At 41.6% G+C, this 19,285-nt stretch overlaps 1 protein-coding gene across 2 annotated transcripts in view; it reads left to right on the top strand.

Moving 5' to 3' along the window:
• Window positions 1-220: 220 nt before the first annotated feature.
• Window positions 221-19,285, top strand: part of GOLGA1 (golgin A1) — a 48,364-nt gene continuing 29,299 nt past the window's right edge. The window contains exons 1-10 of one of the 2 annotated variants that reach the window (XM_082695496.1): window positions 221-426; window positions 1,237-1,286; window positions 2,134-2,436; window positions 7,488-7,578; window positions 9,525-9,599; window positions 10,517-10,614; window positions 11,965-11,997; window positions 14,622-14,750; window positions 15,070-15,239; window positions 15,690-15,801. In XM_082695496.1, the coding sequence (XP_082551622.1) occupies window positions 2,302-2,436; window positions 7,488-7,578; window positions 9,525-9,599; window positions 10,517-10,614; window positions 11,965-11,997; window positions 14,622-14,750; window positions 15,070-15,239; window positions 15,690-15,801 (843 nt within the window). In that variant the 5' untranslated portion in view covers window positions 221-426; window positions 1,237-1,286; window positions 2,134-2,301. Of the gene's footprint in view, window positions 902-1,236; window positions 1,287-2,133; window positions 2,437-7,487; window positions 7,579-9,524; window positions 9,600-10,516; window positions 10,615-11,964; window positions 11,998-14,621; window positions 14,751-15,069; window positions 15,240-15,689; window positions 15,802-19,285 lie in introns of both variants that reach the window. The other variant, XM_082695497.1, reaches the window with a different exon arrangement.

Below are 19,285 nucleotides of genomic sequence, written 5' to 3'. Positions count from 1 at the left end.
GCACCAACTGGGTGCTTTTCCCTTCGGCCACAGGGCTCCTCCCACTTCCCCGCTCCGCACCGCCCCCTTAAAAAGAAAAAAAAAAGAACAATAAAGGCTTATGGCCACCCTGTCATCATCCACGGGTCGGGCCGCTGGGTGACGTGGCGGGCCGGCCTTAGGGAGCACCCAGGCTCGCGCCCGCGCCCTCCAGCGGTTCCGGCCCAACCGCAGCCCGGATGATGTCGCCGTCGACCGCTGAGACCGCGCGCGGGCGCATGCGCGTGGCAGGCCCGCCCCGCGCGCAGCCACTTCCGGCGCGCTGGTGGAGGTGCGGTTCCGGGTCGCTGCTCTGCTCGCCGGCCGGTCGTGGGGGCTGGTGACGCGGGCCGGTGTTCACGAGAGGTCCCGGAGGCGGGGCTCTGCCCGCTGCCCAGAGAGCGGCAGGTGCGCGGGCGGGGGCCGGAGATGCCAGGAGGCCCCTCTTTCTCCCGGTGGCCTCGGTCTGCCCCAGAGCGGCCCGGACGGGGTTGTCCAAGACCCTAGGCGGGGGGCGGTACCGGGATGCTGAAAGGGCGGGGGTGGGGGCAGAGGGGCTGCCCGGCCGGGGAGTCTGGAGCCTAGGGTGTCAGGATCCCCCCCGCCACCAGCGACCTTGGACAAGTCATTCCTCCTTTCTGGGTCTCAGTTTCCTTGCTGTCAGATGGGAGAGACGTTGAGTCCCTCTCTCTTCCTTGACAGTCCATACGCGGGCGGTTCTAGAAGGAGCCTGAGTTGAGTGGGATCCAGACTGGCGTGGCAGGTACCTGCCTATCCCTGGGCGTTAGGCTCTTGTTTTTTACCCAGTTTAGCCATTCTTTTTCTCGGCGACGTTCTTAGTGCGAGTCAAGGCTCTGTGACTAGACTGCCCGGATCTCGCCAGGTAAACAAACAATGTGTGACTGTCAGAATCAACTGAGAAATAAATACTGGCCCTAGGAAACCGGAATCTCATTCAAGTTGTTTTTGCTCGAGTCTCCCAAGGTGAAGTAAATTTAGGCACCAATGAGAGATCCTGTTCTTTGTGCCTGTTAGTGAAGCTCCAGGTAGATCACAAACGCAAAGGAGAAGGTGTCCCACTGAGGACTGTGGCAGTGATAGATTCTTTCTTCTGTCTTCTGGTTAATTCTCCCTTTATCCTCTTCCATTTCCCCCAAACATTTTGGCCTTACACTTGAAAGGAAATACCCAGTGCATTTTATCTTTGTTTTCATGCAGGACAGAATGCTTTGACCTCCAAGCTGTTTTAAATCTGGTAGATAAGCCAGGTGAGTAGGTGGTTTACAGATATTGGAGAATTGTACAGATTTACATGGATAATCTGAAGTGGTAAGAAGTCTTTCGTAGATCTCAGAGCAGAACCTAGGTGTCCTCCACAGAACATGGAAAGTTAAGGTTGGAACCAGAATATTGGTGTTTCATACAACACTGGGAGGAAAAGAAGGTTGAATCTCATGTTGATTATCATGTAAAACATTCTGAAGACGAAACTGAGTTCAGGTCATTTTAATCACTCTTAAAGAGAACCATACAGAATTTCTAGGAAATGTTTAAGGGTATCTGATGCTTATAGAGGATAGATGTCTGGCTTGCCTGTTTTTTCTAGGTTGTCAGCTTTTTCTAGTCAAGAGCTGATGGCAAACCATCCTCGAACATTGGAATGTTATACCTTTATCCCCATATTGAGTACATATTTTGTCTTCATCTTAAAAAAAAAAAAGTAAACTGTAGTTAATATTGGGGGGAGGATTTCCAACCATTATGTGACATTAACATGTACCCTGGGCAGTTTTACTATATGTGTTATATGCCATAGCCAACGTGGCATAATAAAGAAAAAGTAAGGACTTGTGAGTCAGAGTCCTGGGTTCAAATACCAGCCCTGCCACTTAAGGACACACTCTTTGGCAGATTACCTCATCTCCTCAAGCCTGGATTTCCTTATCTGTTTATGCACGTGAAACACCTGAGTGCTTTTTAAATGTTTAGCAGTGTGTCCTGTTAAATGTCCACGTAAAATTATGAAACTTAATTTTGAAACCTGAAGCTTAAAAAGCAACTCAGTTCTGAAATCTCTCCTGTGTTTAACTTAGCTCTCTTTCGTCTGATTTATAGATACTGTTCTGTAAGACCTTGGCCCACACTGAAGTGGGAATACAGTTTTCTTGGATGTCTGGAACTTTCTAGGCACCAGTCTCTGAAGTCCTGCTTGCTGGCCAAAGGACTAGAATACTGGGGTGGTTCACTAGCTGGTCACCCGTGCAGGATAACCACACAGCAAAAATGTTTGCAAAACTGAAGAAGAAAATTGCAGAAGAGACAGCTGTGGCTCAGAGGCCAGGGGGCGCTACTAGGATACCACGGTCAGTGAGCAAGGAATCCGTTGCCTCTATGGGAGCTGACTCGGGAGATGACTTTGTAAGTATCTTTTTTAATTTTTAATATTTGGTACACTCTTGATATATTTTTAAAATAGTATTTCAAAGAGACTTTCCCATAAGTATTTTCTTTTAAAATTGAAAGATTAGTTGGGGTTTATATCTGATTCTTCCTACTGTAAGGTGCTTTTCTGTTTTTTCCTGTTATTTCAGAGTCCCTTTTCATATTCTCTACATTGTCCTGTTACACTCTTTTTATACTTTATGCATTTTCTTTTATATTTCGTTTCTCCAAAAAGCCTTGGCTTATTATCTCTGCAGACAAATATACTGTAAGTCATTGTTGCCTAACATGGTCTGTGAGTTATGGTGTGGAATTAGAGTACTCTATTTTACTAGGAAAGTTGATGAGAAGAAGACACCCCTGCAGTATGTCCCTTATTTGTAAAGGACCTTTGTGTTTGGAAAGATTTAAGAACAATGAAGATGCTGTTGTGTTGTTAGGTAGATCTCATGCCTTAGGATTAAAAGTGTGTCTTTGGCATATGACAGGATCCTCTCAAAGTCAGTTATCTTTTTTTAAAAAATTACAATATTTGGTGTATGTAAAAGAATGTATGTAATGTAACTGTTAAGTATAAAGCATAAAAATAAAATGAATGCTTGTTAATGGGTCACCTATCCAAAGAACTAAAACATTGTGGATACTGTTGAAGGCACTTGTATGCTTCTTCCCAGTTCACTTTCTTCCTCCCTGCCCTCCAGATAACCCCATCCTAAATTTTGTGTTTATCATTCTCTTGATTTTTAAAATAGCCTCCCAGATATGTATATATTTATAAACAATTTGTTGTTTAGTGTTGCTTATTTGTGAATTTTATAAAAATGGTATTCCATAGTATTCTTGAACTTTTTTTTTTTAATTCACCATGTTTCTAGAATGCATCTGTGTTCCATGAAGCTGTGATTCATTTACTTTTACTGCTGTGTAAGATTCCAGCATTTGACAAGGCCACAATTTATCTCTGTCTTTTCCTGATGATAGACAATTGAGTTGTTTCCAGGGTCAGATGAGTCTTCTTCCTCCTTTCTTCTGCTACCTGTCCTGGGTCAAATTACATGGCAGAAGCTCTTAGGTTATTGGGATGGAACAATAAGATTACCTGATATCATTGGCTGCTATATTTAACGGGAAATGTAATGCACATTTGATCCCCAGGCTGAAGGATATAGTTTCTTTTTTTTTTTTAAGGATATAGTTTCAATGCTGAGTTCTGTGGCAGAAATACCTGCTTTGCCTTTATGATGACATGCTAAATGAAGTCTGTCATCTTGAAAGTATTCCAGATATAGAAACTGGCCTGAATTCAAAGTATTTTCCATTGAGACTGCTGAAGTAATCTACTTGAACTTACCGTCTCTACATTCTGATCTTCACGCCCTATCTCCAAACCTGTATATCCCACTGCATATATTTCTCCAACCAAATGCTCTTCCTCTAGTGTCTTAAATTCTAAAATGAACAACACTGAATTATTTAACTCCCTCTTCAAATGGGTATCTCCATTCCCCCAAGTCACCAGCAAGAAATTTCAGAAGCATTTTAGATTCTTCCCTCCATTTTTTTGGTGTCCAGTCAACAAGTATTTTGGTTTTCCATCTTCTAAATGTCTCAGACTTGCTCTCTTTACTCCATTGCCAGGAGTTCATTTACTTCCATTTTATTTCAAGCTGTCTTTTGTTTTTGAACAACTGTTGTAGTCTCTCTGGGCTCCTTGCCTCTAATAACTCCCCAAAGCAGATGTATTCATGTCTCTTTTTTAATGCCTGAAACTCCTCAGTGGTTTCCCTATCACCTTCAAGGTGAAGTTCAAATTCATACATAGTACAGTGGTAAACTCTCATGGCCTTGGCACAGCTTCCCTCTCCAACCTCATCTCACTCTACTTTGCTAGACCCTGTGCTCCATCCACGCTGAACCTATTGCATTTCTGGAATGTGTTATATTCCTTCATGCCCACAGCTTTTTGCACTTGTCTCCTGTCTCTGAAATGTCTCATCTCTTCCTTTTGCTCCTGAGTTCTTCTAACAGACTTTGAGCTTCCTTCAAGACCCCACTTACATGTTACTTTCAGGAAGCCCCCTTGACCTGACCTGCCCTTGTCATCCCCTCTACTCCTTACCCCTCTTGGCCAAGTTTGGTCCCTTATCTCCTCCTGACCTCTGTAACAGCACCTGTTTACACTGCATTGTTGATGGTTTGCTTGTCTGTCTCACTAAACTGGGAGGCGTATGAAAGGCAGTAGAGAGTAGTAGTTGGGAACTCAGGTCAGGTTAAGGAGTCAGACCTAGATTCGATTCCTAACTTCATTGTTACTGTATGACTTGGGGCAAGTTCCCTTCCTATGCCTTAGTTCCCACATCTGTAAAATAGGAACTATACTTGTCTTATTAAAGCATGGGTCTCAGGTCCCCAATGTTCATCCTGAGGTTCGATTATTTAAGAGGACTCAGCGTGGTTTTACTTACTGCTGTCACTTATTATAGTGAAAGAATATAAAGCATAATCAGCAAGAGGAAAAGATGCATGAGGCAAAGCCTGGAGAAAACCAGGTGCAAGCTTCTAAAAGTCCTCTCCCCCTAGAGTTACATAGGACATGCTTAATTCCCCCAGAAAAAATTGTGACAGCACATGTAAAATGTTGTCTTCCAGGGAAGCTCCTTGGAGACTCAGTGCCCAGGGATTTTATTGGGGCTCTTCACATAGGCACCGTATGCCAAGCATTTACCAAAATTCCAGACCCCTGGAAGGAAAACAGGTGTTCAGCATAAACCATATTTTTGTACACAAACAGATTAGATACAGTGAACCTTTCTTATCAATAATAGTGGGAACCCTTTAAAGTCTAAGTTCCCATAGTTAAGCCCCGGGGCTGGCCTTACAGACAGACCTTGCTAAGAATCGTGATTGCAGGCCTGCAATGTTACCTCTTCTGCCTAATAAATAAAACATTTTGCATAGTGCCTGGCTCTTTAACAGGCATTTCATAATAGTAGCTGCTTCTCCTGCTGTTTTAGGTTGGGGACTCTGTTTCACCACTGTTCCCAGTGCTTAGCACAGCTGAGAAGCAGATGTCTTACTAACAGTAATAATCATAACTTCTAATATATAGATAAGTATTGAAACTAATTATGTGCTATTCTGTGTTTTAGGGAGTTGACAAGTGTTGATTTATTTAATCCTCATCACAGCTGTGTGAGATTGATCATGTTTGTTGTCATAGTTTACTTATGATGAAATCAGTGCACAGAGAAGGTGACTAATGGGCCCAAGTTCTTATTTTCTAAGTGGTGAGGATGGAACTTTAACCCAGGTCCTCCACCTCCAGAGACTGCCTCTTATGTATAAACTAAACCAAGTCTAAATAAATGTTGGACTGGACAAGTGTCTAGATACATAAGTGAATATTTAAAGTGAATTTTGGGGGGACCTGGATGACTCAGTCATTAAGCATCTGCCTTTGGCTGGGGACATTATCCCCGGGTCCTGGGATCAAGGATCAAGCCCCACGTTGGGCTGTCTGCTCAGTGGGAAGCCTGCCTCTCTCTCTCCCACTCCCCCTACTTGTGTTCCCCCTCTTGCTGTGTCTCTGACAAGTAAATAAAATCTTTAAAAAAATAAAAAATAAAGTGAATTTTCAACCACCTTTAAAGATACTTTGGGTATTAGATGGGGAAACATGACTAAAGACTAGATATTGGATAAAAATTTTTTAGGTGTGATAATGGTATTGTGGTTATAAAGGAAAATGACCTTATATTTGGGAAATGTTTATCAAAGTATTTAAGGCAAAATGTCATATCTGTTATTTATAGTACTTCAGTAAAATAATAAAGCAAATAGGGGAAAACATCAGCAATTATTAAAGTAGATGGAGAACGTTAATTAAACCATTCTCCCTACTCTTCTGTATTTTTAAAAATTTTATAATCCAAAAAAAAGATAAATAAGTTACTTGTTAGCAATAGTAAGCAGTGCCCAAAGTAATAGTAGTATCCAGACATTTTAAAATAGATTGTTGTGGGGACATCTGGGTGGCTCAGTTAAGCATCTGCCTTCAGCTCAGGAGATGATCTCAAGGTCTTGGGATTGAGCCCAAGGCCAAGCCCAAGGCTTCCTGCTCAGCAGGGAGTCCGCTTCTCCCTCTCCCTCTGCCACTCCCTCTGCTCGTGCTCACTCACTCACTCACTCACTCACTACCTCTCTCAAAGAAAATCTTTAAAAATTTTTTTAAAAATAAAGTAGATTGTTGAGGAAAATTGATGTTTAATTAATATGTTGATTATTGAATCCATGTTTTTTTTGAGAGATCTCCATTTTATTAAGGAAAACTTAAAATGAATCCGTATTATCTGGTAAAGTCTTTGATGCATTTAGACGGAAACTTTATCAATGTCAGTGATCAGTTCTTCACCAGCCTTTGACCCCTCGTTAAAGAACCTTCTGACCTTTTCTGCCAGGACTTTACCTTTGGAAAAATAAAATGATTTTCTTTTTTCTTTTTTTAAGATTTTATTTATTTACTTGTTAGAGCACAAGCAGGGGAGCGGCAGGCAGAGGTAGAGGAAGGAGGAGGCTCCCCGCCAAGCAAGGAGCCCGATGTGGAACTCAATCCCCGGGCCCTGGGATGACAACCTGAGCTGAAGGCAGCAGCTTAACGGACTGAGCCACTGAGGCTGATTTTCTTATTACTGAAAATATATTCTTTGTATCATGTACTTGGTGTGATATGACCATAATGGATTTGTTTGCCATTATTTATTCTAATACTGTGTATACACACACACACACACACACACAGTCCGTTTAGCATCTCCTACCTTTTCCACGTTGTAGAAGGGGATAGTGTTGCTCCTATTTCACAGGTAGAGAAGCTAGGACCTAGGTATGTTAAGAAGCTCTTCAGTGATCACATTTAAAGTATACTGAAAGCTGAAACAAGAGTTGTTGCTTTCCCGTCCAGTATTGGGGTCGTCTCACATTGCTGAAAACCCATGTATGAATGTGGCCTCTTGTCTGTATTTCCACAGGCTTCCGATGGAAGCAGCTCCAGAGAAGATCTTTCATCCCAGCTCTTGAGAAGGAATGAACAGATCCGGAAACTTGAAGCCAGACTTTCTGGTATGTCTAAGACTTCATAAAAAGCAAGCAAAGAACACTCTCCTTGGCTGACCCTCTGTCTATGTCAAATAACGATATAGTGTCACCTTATGGTGATAGTGCTATATATTGACGTATTTCTTAGTCAAAATGGAGCAATTTGTGCCCTTTTGGTTCCCTCCTTTTGTTAGTGTACTGAAGACTGTAAACTCAAAAAGAATAAGTTGGGTTTTTCTGCTCCTGAGGTTTCTAGCCATGGATATAAAAGGTATTAAAAGTATACGTAGATGACATTTGACGATCTTCCACCTGTTAGCATAGCTGTCAGGGTAGGGGATAGTACTTACAGGGAATGGCCAACAGATGGATTCTTCAGCACTAGAGTGGCTACGTTGCCACTTGCTACAGCTGCATATCACTTGTGTAAGTGTCCTGGGTCTTTAGACCACTTTCCAGTGATACTCAACACCTGTATAGAAGCTGTAACTCTCATTATGTCTTTTGTGTGCAGTTTACAATTCACACAACTTCCATTATATCCTTGCCTGAGCAGGACATGTTTGTGATAGAGTTGTGAGTTTCTTATTTTGGTTTCTGCCAGCGGATACATTTTGAAAGTTTCATCCTGTGAAGTGGTCAATGGCTTCTGTGTTTCTTTTTGTCCCTTGGCCTTATGCACATTTTATTGGAGTGAAAGCAGTAGACTACAAAACTCTCCAAATTGTATACAAATACTTGTGTTTGTGAGGTTATCAAAGGTCCGTAGTCTAGCTCCCAGCTCCCAGTTGGTGCGCTATCTCCTTTTATCCTCACTGTAGCCTTACTAGGCTTAGCGAGGTTAAGGTCACCGAAGCAGTAAGTGGTGGAGCTCGGATCCAAACCCACATTTGCTTGCTAGAGTCCGTACTCTTAACTATAGTCTTCTTTAAATTCAGTTGTTAAATCCAATTATACCTACTTGTAACTAACATCAGGAACAGAGGTGAAATAACTTTACTTTTGTTTAATGTTGGGGAGAAAGCTACATGCCTTCCCTGACATAGAGACGGAAGAATTATTTGGGCTTGACTAAAATTAGGGAAGGGAGAGGGCACAGAAAGGACACTTAGAAAGCCCAGTTGTGTCCTAGGTATCTTCCTCCAGGTTTCATATGAAAAACAGCAGCAGCAGGTACCTCTTCCTGAACCTCTTACTGAAGCGTGTCCGCTGCTTCTGGTATAGGAAAACACCTAATTTGTTATCTAATTAGGACACAGAAAGCAGTTTATTAAGTGCGTTTGAGGCCATTGTAATTAATACCATCATTTGCTAAGTAATGAAACTAATGTTTGGGATCAATAATTTGCTTATGGTCTCTCAGCTACAGACTGACAGCTGGGATTTGGCCCAAGCCTGCCTACTTTTCCACTGTACCATACTATCTTTGGCCACTCAGATAATTAATTCTGACTTTCACCTTTAATTTGGCATAGGAAGCTCAGTTCCCATATAGAAAGGAAGCTGACTTTTCTAGAAAATAAAGTACTTTGAAGGTAAAGACCATCCTGTGGTAAGGTGTTTGCTATTGTCCCAACCACTGTTAACACAGGTGTATGAACTGTGAGCTGTTCAGTGAGTTCCTTTTGTCCTGTCCTATCGCTAATACTGGAAGGGGAAGTGAAAACGGAGGTTTGAAATTAACGAGCAGGGCGTTTCTGATGATCAGACCAGGCCCACTTCTTGCTCTCTATCCAGGCTAAACAGACCTGCCTGTTTGTATTCACCATTTACACCGTGGATGGTTTGTACTATACCTGTTTGCTTGTGTTGTTCATTGTTAATGGGAGGCTGTCTGCCTAGCTTTCCTTAACAGCAATGGTTTTCGGGTTGAGAAAATCATCATCACTTTCACTCATTTTTTTGTTTAATTAACTTCCTTTCCTGATGTTTGTCCATTCCTGGTATGTGCGTCACCCTCCTCACCCAAGACTATGCTGAACAGGTCCGAAACTTGCAGAAGATAAAAGAGAAGCTTGAAATTGCATTAGAAAAACACCAGGATTGTACGTATTTTTTTTCCTGCTTTTTTTCAATCTTTTCAGGGTTTAGTTTTTGGTTTTTTTTAATGAAACCATAGTGTATTGGCTAAGTTTGTCCATCATAGTTCAAATCTTTTTAAGTGTACTTCTTAATCAGAGTGGTAAAACATTTGTCTGATATTTATAAGCATACAATTCCTGTTGATGTTGTGTTATGGGCATGCTTCTTAGGAGAAGGTCATTATGTGTACTAGCTTGTCTTCATCCGGTTTTCCGGTTTATTGGCTGCCCTTCGATGTTAGTAAAATCATGTGCCTGGCCCTTAAGCCTAGTTAGGAGCCTTGTTCTAGCCGTAGCTTCATGCTGCTGTATTCAGAATGGGGGGAAATTTTTGGCTGTCATCACTTCTCCAGCAATAGAACGTACATTTTATTTGGTCTGTCCTAATTCATATATTCTCCTTTGGATTCAATCCAAGAAAGATGCTAAAGAAGTTTTCTGTTGACATATACTTAAAAAATTTTAAAGGAAAACGAAGTGAAAGAAAGGTTTTTTGTTTTGCATAGTTTTGAATTTTATTTTTAATTCTGATAAAGTATGCTAGTAACCATCACTTAGCAACAGCGTTAGCCTCTTCTAGCAACCTACCTACTATCATTGTACTGTTGAAAAAGTTACCTTTTGGCATCTTCCTAAATGTATATACTTGCTTATTACCAAAATAGAACAAGAGAAAGCAAAAAAACAACTATGCTCTAATGCTAAGCCCAAAAGATTCTGGGATAATGTTGAGACGGATCAGGTTTTTCCCAGTCTCATTATCCACTTACTTGACCTTGATCTTTTTTGTTAGGTTACAGTTGTAAAATAATCACATGGGCTGTTTGTCATGCCGTTTCTGAAATATTGCCATATCTCAAATAGAGCCTCTTTGTTAACAGCTTCCATGCGGAAATTTCAAGAGCAGAATGAGACATTCCAAGCCAACAGAGCCAAAATGGCAGAAGGACTGGCTTTGGCATTAGCCAGAAAGGACCAGGTATTTTATATGTGACGCCCAAGACTGGTGGAAAGATTTCACTTAGTGACGTGATTTCAAAAATCATGACGTAAACCTGGTAGAAAATATCTGCAGCCTAGGAGAAAAGGAATGCTCTGTAATTTACATTTGTAATCGTGAGATGCATCCAGAATAGAGAATATCATTCTGTCATTCTGTGTAACTTTGTAACAGGGAGAAGGGAAATGATGTGTTCTATCTGGTGGCATATCCCAAAAGAAGGGAAATGGTTTCTGTCCTCTAAAAACCTGTGTTAAGGCCTAGACCCCTAAACCCCAAACATTTGCCTCTTAGAGTAGAGAATGCTCTCAAGCCCAGCTTCTATGATGTACATAGTTCTTACGGTCTGTTTCCTAGTGTCTTTAACCCCACTGAGTTAGACAAAAGAACTCCTGTAATCTCACTAGAACCATCCATTGATAGATGCTGAATGAATAACAGTAAGAAAGGAAAATAGTACTATTACCACCTATTACAGTAATTATGAAGTAAATATTTCTTTCGATGGCATTTTAAATTTAAGAAAAACATCAAGATATTATACTGGTAATCTTGATTTATTAAGACAGGATCAATTTATTATGTTTCACTTAAGAATATATATAATTCATCTATAGTTGGTGAGTTGGTTGGTTTTAAAGTGAGTATTTTAAAGGGAGTATTAGGACATTTGCTAGCCAGAAAAAGACATTATTCACCAATACCTATTAGATAACTATGGTGTAAATGTAAATAAATGATGATATCATCTAAAATTGGTGAATTTTGATTGTAGGCACTTGGAATATGGCTTTTTGTACTGATGGTTATTTTTCCTCCTGTGATTTGTGAATAAGGGGCATCATATACCAGATGGCATAAAGCATATTGGTAAAATCAAGATAAGAAGGAAAATAATTATCAGGGGCTGGCGAGGGTGGTCCCTTTTACCTTCATTAAATTAGTTTCTAAATATCAATTATAGTTACCAACTCAGCTGCCTCAGCTACCCACTCCCAAGAGATAATAATAATATTCATGGAAAAACACTCAGGAATAAAGTGAAAAGCTGCATCAGAACACCACACTACAACTTTGTTGGGTGCTCTGCTTCGTAAAAATCTTCAGGTTTATATGTGTGTTCTAGAAGTTTCTATAAAATTCATTTTCTTCTCCTTTTAGGACTCTTGGTTCTCTTAATACTAAGCCAACTTTATGGGGTTTTTTATTTGCTGTTTTGATTGGTTGCTTGCTTGCTTTGCAGGGGAGTTAGGTTGTTTTGTTTTCTGAAAACCTTATGTTACTGATACTCTTTCCTGGAAACTGTACCTTTTTGTTGTTTTATTTTAGGAATGGTCAGAAAAAATGGATCAGCTTGAAAAGGTTAGTTCATCTTTTATTTTTATCTCAGTATGAATGTTGGCCTCTCCTCAGGGCTTGGAAAATGGCTTTTCCAGTACCCAGTGTACAGATCACTCTACCACCTCTTAGACTTGGGGTGCTGGTTGAGTTGACACTGACTTGAAAAGCTCATGGCTGCCCTTGCTTGAGGGGCATGCTGGATGTCTTTGGTTTGCCCCTCCCACTGTCCTCTCCTCCCTTATCTGACCTTTCTCCGTGTCCCTGGAGGCTGACAGAAACTGCGGCAGCCAGGCTCCATTGCCCTCTGGTTTCCAACTGGGTTCTGCCAGTGGGGAACTCCAAAGGAATTGTGGGTGGCCGGGATTTATTCCTCCAGCCTTCTCCATGTGGGATCCCTTCAGGTTATTTGTATCCCATGGCCAAAGGTCACAGCTTTAGTTGGATATTCCTGGGTCTCTTGTAACCTTTACATTCCCTTTGTCCCTTCCTGCCCAACTGTTACGAGCACATTAGCTTTGTGCTTTCTTACTCACCCACAGCTTTCAAAAGTCCCTTTATTAAACTCTTCTCAAAATACCCAATTTGAGACTGCCATCTGTTTCCTGCTGGGGCCCTAATTGGCACTGTGGTAATGTTAGGAATACTTTTTGAGGAGGCAGTGGGGAAGGAGGGCATTTTTCAAGGCTCAGCATTGAGCAGATAAGAGCATTTCTTGGCTAAACACGGACGAGGAAAATTGATTACTCTAGCACCATAGCTTGTGTAACACTGTGTAGGTGTTAATGTAATGTATTCCTGGCTCCCAGACATGAACAGGAAGATGAAATTTCAGGCCTATAGTTAGAAAAACATTTTAATTTAAAAGTCCACTCCCTCAGCCCAAATTATATGCTGCTACCTAATTCATTTTTTGTTTTCATCAAATACTCCTAAATTACTCTTTGGGGTAAAAAATTATTTCTTAGATTGATAAATTCAGTTGCAAAATAAAAAATTTACTGTTTGGCCACCTGGGTTCCTCAGTCAGTTAAGTGTCTGCCTCCGGCTCAGGTCAGTATCTCAGAGTCCTGTGATTGAGTCCCACACTGGGCCCCCCCAGGGAGCCTGCTTCTCCCTCTGCCTCTCATGAATAAATAAATAAAATCTTTTTTTTAAATGAATAAAAAAACCTCATTTCTAAATATATATACACACACCACATACACACACACACACGTGTATTTATACTGTTCATTTTATTAAGCAGATGAGTTTTATTGTTGTTGTATTCTTGGAATAAAACTCCAAGTTAAATCAGTTCTCTTTGTGTGTTCTAGAAATCTAGTTATCAATTTATCACAGAATGCTTGAACATATTTTTGTAAGGAAAGAATTACAGAAAAAAGCTATCTCCCAAAGAAACTTGTGCTTAAAAAAAATCTGAACATGGTGTTAATGATGGTCTTCTTAAATATGGAGGTATTGGTTAGGTTAAAGTTTTCTTAAAAGAAACTTGTAAGATTATAGTAGTTGAAATTCTCATTGAACTGTTTTTTGTCTTTTAAAATTGTTAAGGAAACATGCAGGACTGAACTAAGTAAAACCACCGACAGTGCACTAAGGCGATCCCCACCCCCTCTTCCCTGCTCAAAAAGGGACTGGGAAATATTTTAGACCCAGAAGAGCAGTGAGACATCTATGTAGGTCTTTGAAGCCACTGTCATTTTTGGAACTGTTATTTTTAGACTGTTTAGATTTCTTTTCAATCAGGAATTAGAAACTGTAGCAGCAGGGTTTGTCCTGAAAAGAGTCTATCTTGGGAAGCTGTCATTTAGTAAATTGTAACCTGCTGACACCAGTCATGTCTAATTTTTGTTGACTTCCTAACTGAAATTGCGAACTGACATTACTTAAATGCATCTCATTTTTTCAGGGTACTCAGTCTTACTCCAGTTACTCACGTTGCTCATCCAGTTCAGTATGCTACTGAGAACAGACCGGGAAAATGAGGATCTGCGATTTCTAATCAAACTTAAGAACTTTTAATGTCAAGATGTCAAGCAGTTGTTGCTTTTACTCCCCTTATTCACAGCTGGATCATTTAAAACACATGTATTTTTAACTTAAAGAGAGTTAGATAATGCTGTATTGGTCATATCACCATAAAGCTTCCTGTTATTTACTATTGTCTGCTGACAAGAGAGTTTTTGAAAGATTTTTCTTTTTTTTTTTTTTTTAAGACTTTATTTATTTGACAGAGATGACAAGTAGACAGAGAGGCAGGCAGAGAGTGAGGAAGGGAAGCAGGTTCCCTGCTGAGCAGAGAGCTTGATCCCAGGACCCTGGAATCATGACCTGAGCTGAAGGCAGAGGCTTTAACCCACTGAGCCACCCGGGCGCCCAAAAGATTTTTCTTTATTAAGTAATCTGCTGGGGGCACCTGGCCGGCTCAGTCTGTGGAGCTAGCAGTCTGTTATCTCAGGGTCGTGAGTTTGAGCCCCATGTTGCGGGGAGATTACTTAAAAATAAAATCTTTAAAAGAAATAACAATTCTGCTGAATAAAAATAAAAACTTTCTGTAGATTTTATTAAAAAGCATTCTGCATACATAATAAGGATTTGTGGTGTCTTCGTTCCCTGAGATGATGTCTTCTTCCTCCAAATAGGAGAAAAGGTTTCTGACAGCTCAGTTACAGGAAATGAAGAACCAGAGTTTGAATCTTTTCCAAAGGAGGGATGAAATGGATGAATTAGAGGGGTTCCAGCAACAGGAACTAAGTAAAGTAAAGCACATGGTACGCATTTTTATTTTCATAGCTACGTGCTGTATAGATGATGAATTGCTCTGATTTTACTAGTTATCACTCTCTACTTGCTGATGAACATACCCTAGTAGTCTTTGATATTAATCATATGTGTTTATTTTTCAATTTAGCAAAGTGGGGAAGCTCTGTTTGAAATGTGCTTCCTTTTCTTTTTCTTTCTTACTACTGGGCCCCTTATAAGCCCACAAAATTGTTAGGAAAGTTTGACTTGTTGGTCCATGTTTTTAAAAATAAGTCTCAGTAGTATTTCTTAGTAGTGGCCCAGTGAAACTTTGTATCTTTTTATCAGCTTTTAAAAAAAGAAGAAAGTCTGGGGAAAATGGAGCAAGAGTTGGAGGCTCGAACCAGAGAACTTAGTCACACCCGGGAGGAGTTGATGACCTCCAGTCAGATGTCATCAGACTTGAGCCAGAAGCTAGAAGAATTGCAGAGACACTGCTCAGCGCTGGAAGAGCAGAGGTTCTTGCTTGGTCTGTGGGGCCCGTGGGAAGCGGTGTTAGCTCTGGCTACAGCTTGCCTGCCTCTCCCCACTGCTCTTTGCAACACTTTCTGATCTCAGTTCTGGCAAAGGCTTCTAGACTGTCCTTACCTGCCCAGGGCTTGAGACCCTCCTTCCCCTCACCTGCTTAAGTCCAGCTTCCAAGCCTGCCAAGTGATCCAGATATGTTTTTGTTTCTAAGCTATTGAGTAACCAAAAGGAGACAGCGATTTTTTGCTTAAACCTGGGTGGGATTTTTTCTCCGGGCTTCTACTTCAGAAAGAGCCACGGAGTCTTCTCCATTGATAATCTTCCAATGACTAGCATTTGCAGCCCTGACATATAAAGAACCATCTGTATTTTTCCTGTAGAAGAATGTCTCTTAGATGAGATTTCCAAATGTGTTTATTGTCTGCTTTCTTTCAATGAAGAGATCATGTGACAGCTTCAAACACAGGTGTGGAAAATAAGATCTCAGCCCTGGAGCAAAAGGAACAAGAGCTCCAAGCATTCATTCAGCAGCTTTCCATGGATTTGCAGAAGGTGAGTGGAGTACTAGGAGTGGATCCAGGTTGCCAGGATTCATGAATGGGGTAGAAACTAAATCTGTCAGAAATTTCTCTCTCAGGGTGGCTGCTGAAACTTCTCTTTCTCCTGCAGCCTAAGTGACCTTAGTTCCCAGTCTAGCCAGGCTGCCTTCTCATGGGTGGTCACACAGCTGAACAGAAGAGGTCAGTGTTGTCCTGGTAGGAAGTCTCAAAGCGCGCCATTTGATCTGCTCACATTTGTCTTTAAGTACTACATGGTGGGCCTTGAGCATAAGAAAATGTAGCATTCGCGGTTGATGTGGCCTAATCCAGTTTGTTCCAAATGATAATCCTTGGGGTGCCCGAGTGGCTCCGTTGTTAAGCGTCTGCCTTCAGCTCAGGTCATTATCCCAGGGTCCTGACATCAAGCCCCGAGATGGGCTCCCTGCTTGGCGGGAAGCCTACTCCCTCTTCCTCTCCCCATCCTTATGTTCCCTCTCTCCCTGTGTCTCTGTCTGGCAAGTAAATAAATAAAATCTTCAAAAAAAAAAAAAAGGGTAATCCTTATAATTCATTTGTTCATTTGACCAACATACATTTCCTTCCTTCCTATTATAGGTCTGTGCTGTCTTGAGACTATAAAGAATAAAAAATATTGTTATTGACTGTAGACTAGTGTTCCTCAGTGGTATGTTTCTTCCTGTCATTTTGAATAGAACAGTTGTACCGTATGATTGTCCCGCGCATTGCAGGACACTCAGCTTTCCTGGCCTCTGCGATCTTAGTGCCGGTAGCACCTTCAGGCATTGGCAGTCACGCCCTTCCATCATATGAAAAAACACCCCCTGGGGGGTGGTATGACCAACCCTACCCTCATCCCTTGAGAACTGCTAGTCCCAAGTGCAGCAGAGACTTAGAGCATCATTATAGTAGAGGAAGATTTGTGTGAGGAGAAGTCTGTACACCCCTTGCAAACCATGATGTGTGCCATGAAGGAAAACTACAGGGTGATGTGGAATCCTTTAACAGCATCAGATCAGATCGAGCCTTGGAGTCGGACAGTACTTCCCGTGAGGAAGTAACATTTGAGCTGGGGAGGGGCAGTGGGAGAGAATTTGAAGCAAGAACAGTGAGCAGTTTGAACCATAAGCCCAGAAACCCTGAGGCAGTAGGAAGAGCCCATTCAGGGAACCGGAGGAGAGGACACACTGAGTGAGAGAAGAACGGGTTGGTTGGGGAGGCAACCACTGAATGGGTTTCCAGGTAGGAAGCTCTTGTACCTGTCCAAGCATGAGATGGTGGCTTTGACAGGAGTGGCGATGAAGATAATGGGGGAGTAGACAGACGGATGAAGTCGTGAGGAGACTGACCCACTGGCTAATGTAATGGATGTAGGAGAAGAACAAGAGAAAAGGAAGTTTCGGTGATGATTGATCAAATGAGCAGCTGATGGTGTCAGTCACTGGGCTACGAGTGCCAGAGGAAAGACAGTTTTTTCACGAAGATCGTGAGTTTTGAGTCAGTTTTTTTGTTGTCCTTATGGTTATTGAATAGATGGAACATTTATTTCAGGTAGCAAGTGTAACAAGGCAGTGAGCTCCTATGTAGCTAACCCACAGGTTAAAAAGAATAATATGCTTCCCTCTGAGCTTGCCCATGTGCCATTCACTGTTCCATCACATTGCTTTTTCTTTTGTAAACAATCTAGAAACTGTTCTGTTCCCTTTTTAGTTTTTGCTTTATAATTTTACTATTATTTTATCCCTAAACTGTATGTATCTTCTGTTGTCTCTCATGCTTGTTAAAAATTACATAAATTATGCTGTAGGTATTCTTAAAACTTGATTTTGGTGCCCAACATTGTATTCCTAAAAAACGTGCATATGGGTCATGCAGCTGTGATTTGTTCTTTCTTCAACCATGTAGTATGAGGTTACCAAAATGTATCCGTTCCATTGACCATCAACATTGCGGTGTTTCTGGTCTTTTACTATTACCAACAAGGCTACTGCAAACTTTCATCTACCTGTGCAAGTTACTCTAGAGTACATTTAAGATGTGGAAAGCTTGGGGGTGCCTGGCTGGTTCAGTCAGTAAAATGTGAGACTCTTGATTTTGGGATTGTGAGTTCAAGCCCCACATTGGGTGTAGAGATTACTTGTTTTGTTTTGTTTTAAGATTTTATTTATTTGAGAGAGAAAGGGAAAGTGAGAGAGAGCATGAGAGGGGAGAAGGTCACAGGGAGAAGCAGACTCCCCGTGGAACTAGGAGCCCAATGTGGGACTCAGTCCCGGGATCCCAGGATCATGACCTGAGCTAAAGGCAGTCGTTTAACCAACTGGGCCACCTGGGCACCTGGGTGTGGAGATTACTTAAAAATTAAATCTTTTAGAGGCGCCTGGATGGCTCAGTTGGTTGGGTGTCTGCCTTTGGCTTAGATCATGATCCCAGAGTCCTGGGATCAGGCCCCACATCAGGCTCTCTGCTCGGCAGGGAGCCTGTTTCTCCCTCTCTCTCATATGCCTGCCTTCACCCCCGCCCCCAGCTTGTGTACTCTCTCAAGCACGTGCTTTCTTTCTCTCTCTCTCTCTCTCTCTGTGTGTGTCAAATAAATAAATAAATAAACCTTTTTAAAAATTTTGAAAATCTTTGAAAAAAGTTTTGTACTGGGACACCTGGGTGGCTCAGTTGGTTAAGCGGCTGCCTTCGGCTCAGGTCATGATCCCAGCATCCTTGGGATCGAGTCCCACATTGGGCTCCTTGCTCGGCAGGGAGCCTGCTTCTCCCTCTGCCTCTAGCCTGCCACTCTGCCTGTGCTTGCGCTCGGTATTTCCCTCTCTCTCTCTCTTTCTAACAAATAAATAAAAATTTTTAAAAATTTAAAAAAATTAAAAAAAACTTTTGTACTTTTTCAACTTTTCTGGATAATGCCTAGTTTTTTCTATAGTATCTATATTAATTCACACAGTCCCACAGCCGCCTATAAGGGATTGCTTGACTTGTTGTTTTCTTACTACCATGGTGTATTTTTTTTTTTTTTTAAGATTTATTTATTTGACAGAGAGAAATCACAAGTAGACAGAGAGGCAGCCAGAGAGAGAGGGGGGGGGGGAAGCAAGCTCCCTGCTGAGCAGAGAGCCCAGGACCCTGAGATCATGACCAGAGCCGAAGGCAGCGGCTTAATCCACTGAGCCACCCAGGCGCCCCACTACCATGGTGTATTATCAGACATTAACTTTTTGCCAGTCTAGAGTGTATGAAATATTATCTCAATGTGATTTTAAAAAAATTTTTTTAAAGATTTTGTGGGATTTTTTTTGTATATTTATTTGACAGACAGAGGTCACAAGTAGACAGAGAAGCAGGCAGAGAGAGGGGGAAGCAGGCTTCCTACTGAGCAGAGAGCCCGATGTAGGGCTCCATCCCAGGAACCTGGGATCATGACCTGAGCCAAAGGCAGAGGCTTTAACCCACTGAGCCACCCTCAGGTGCCCCTCTTA

Source organism: Mustela nivalis (assembly GCF_964662115.1).
Source record: "Mustela nivalis genome assembly, chromosome: 13".
In the NCBI taxonomy this organism is placed as follows: domain Eukaryota; kingdom Metazoa; phylum Chordata; class Mammalia; order Carnivora; family Mustelidae; genus Mustela; species Mustela nivalis.
This window is presented reverse-complemented; position numbering and strand designations above follow the sequence as displayed.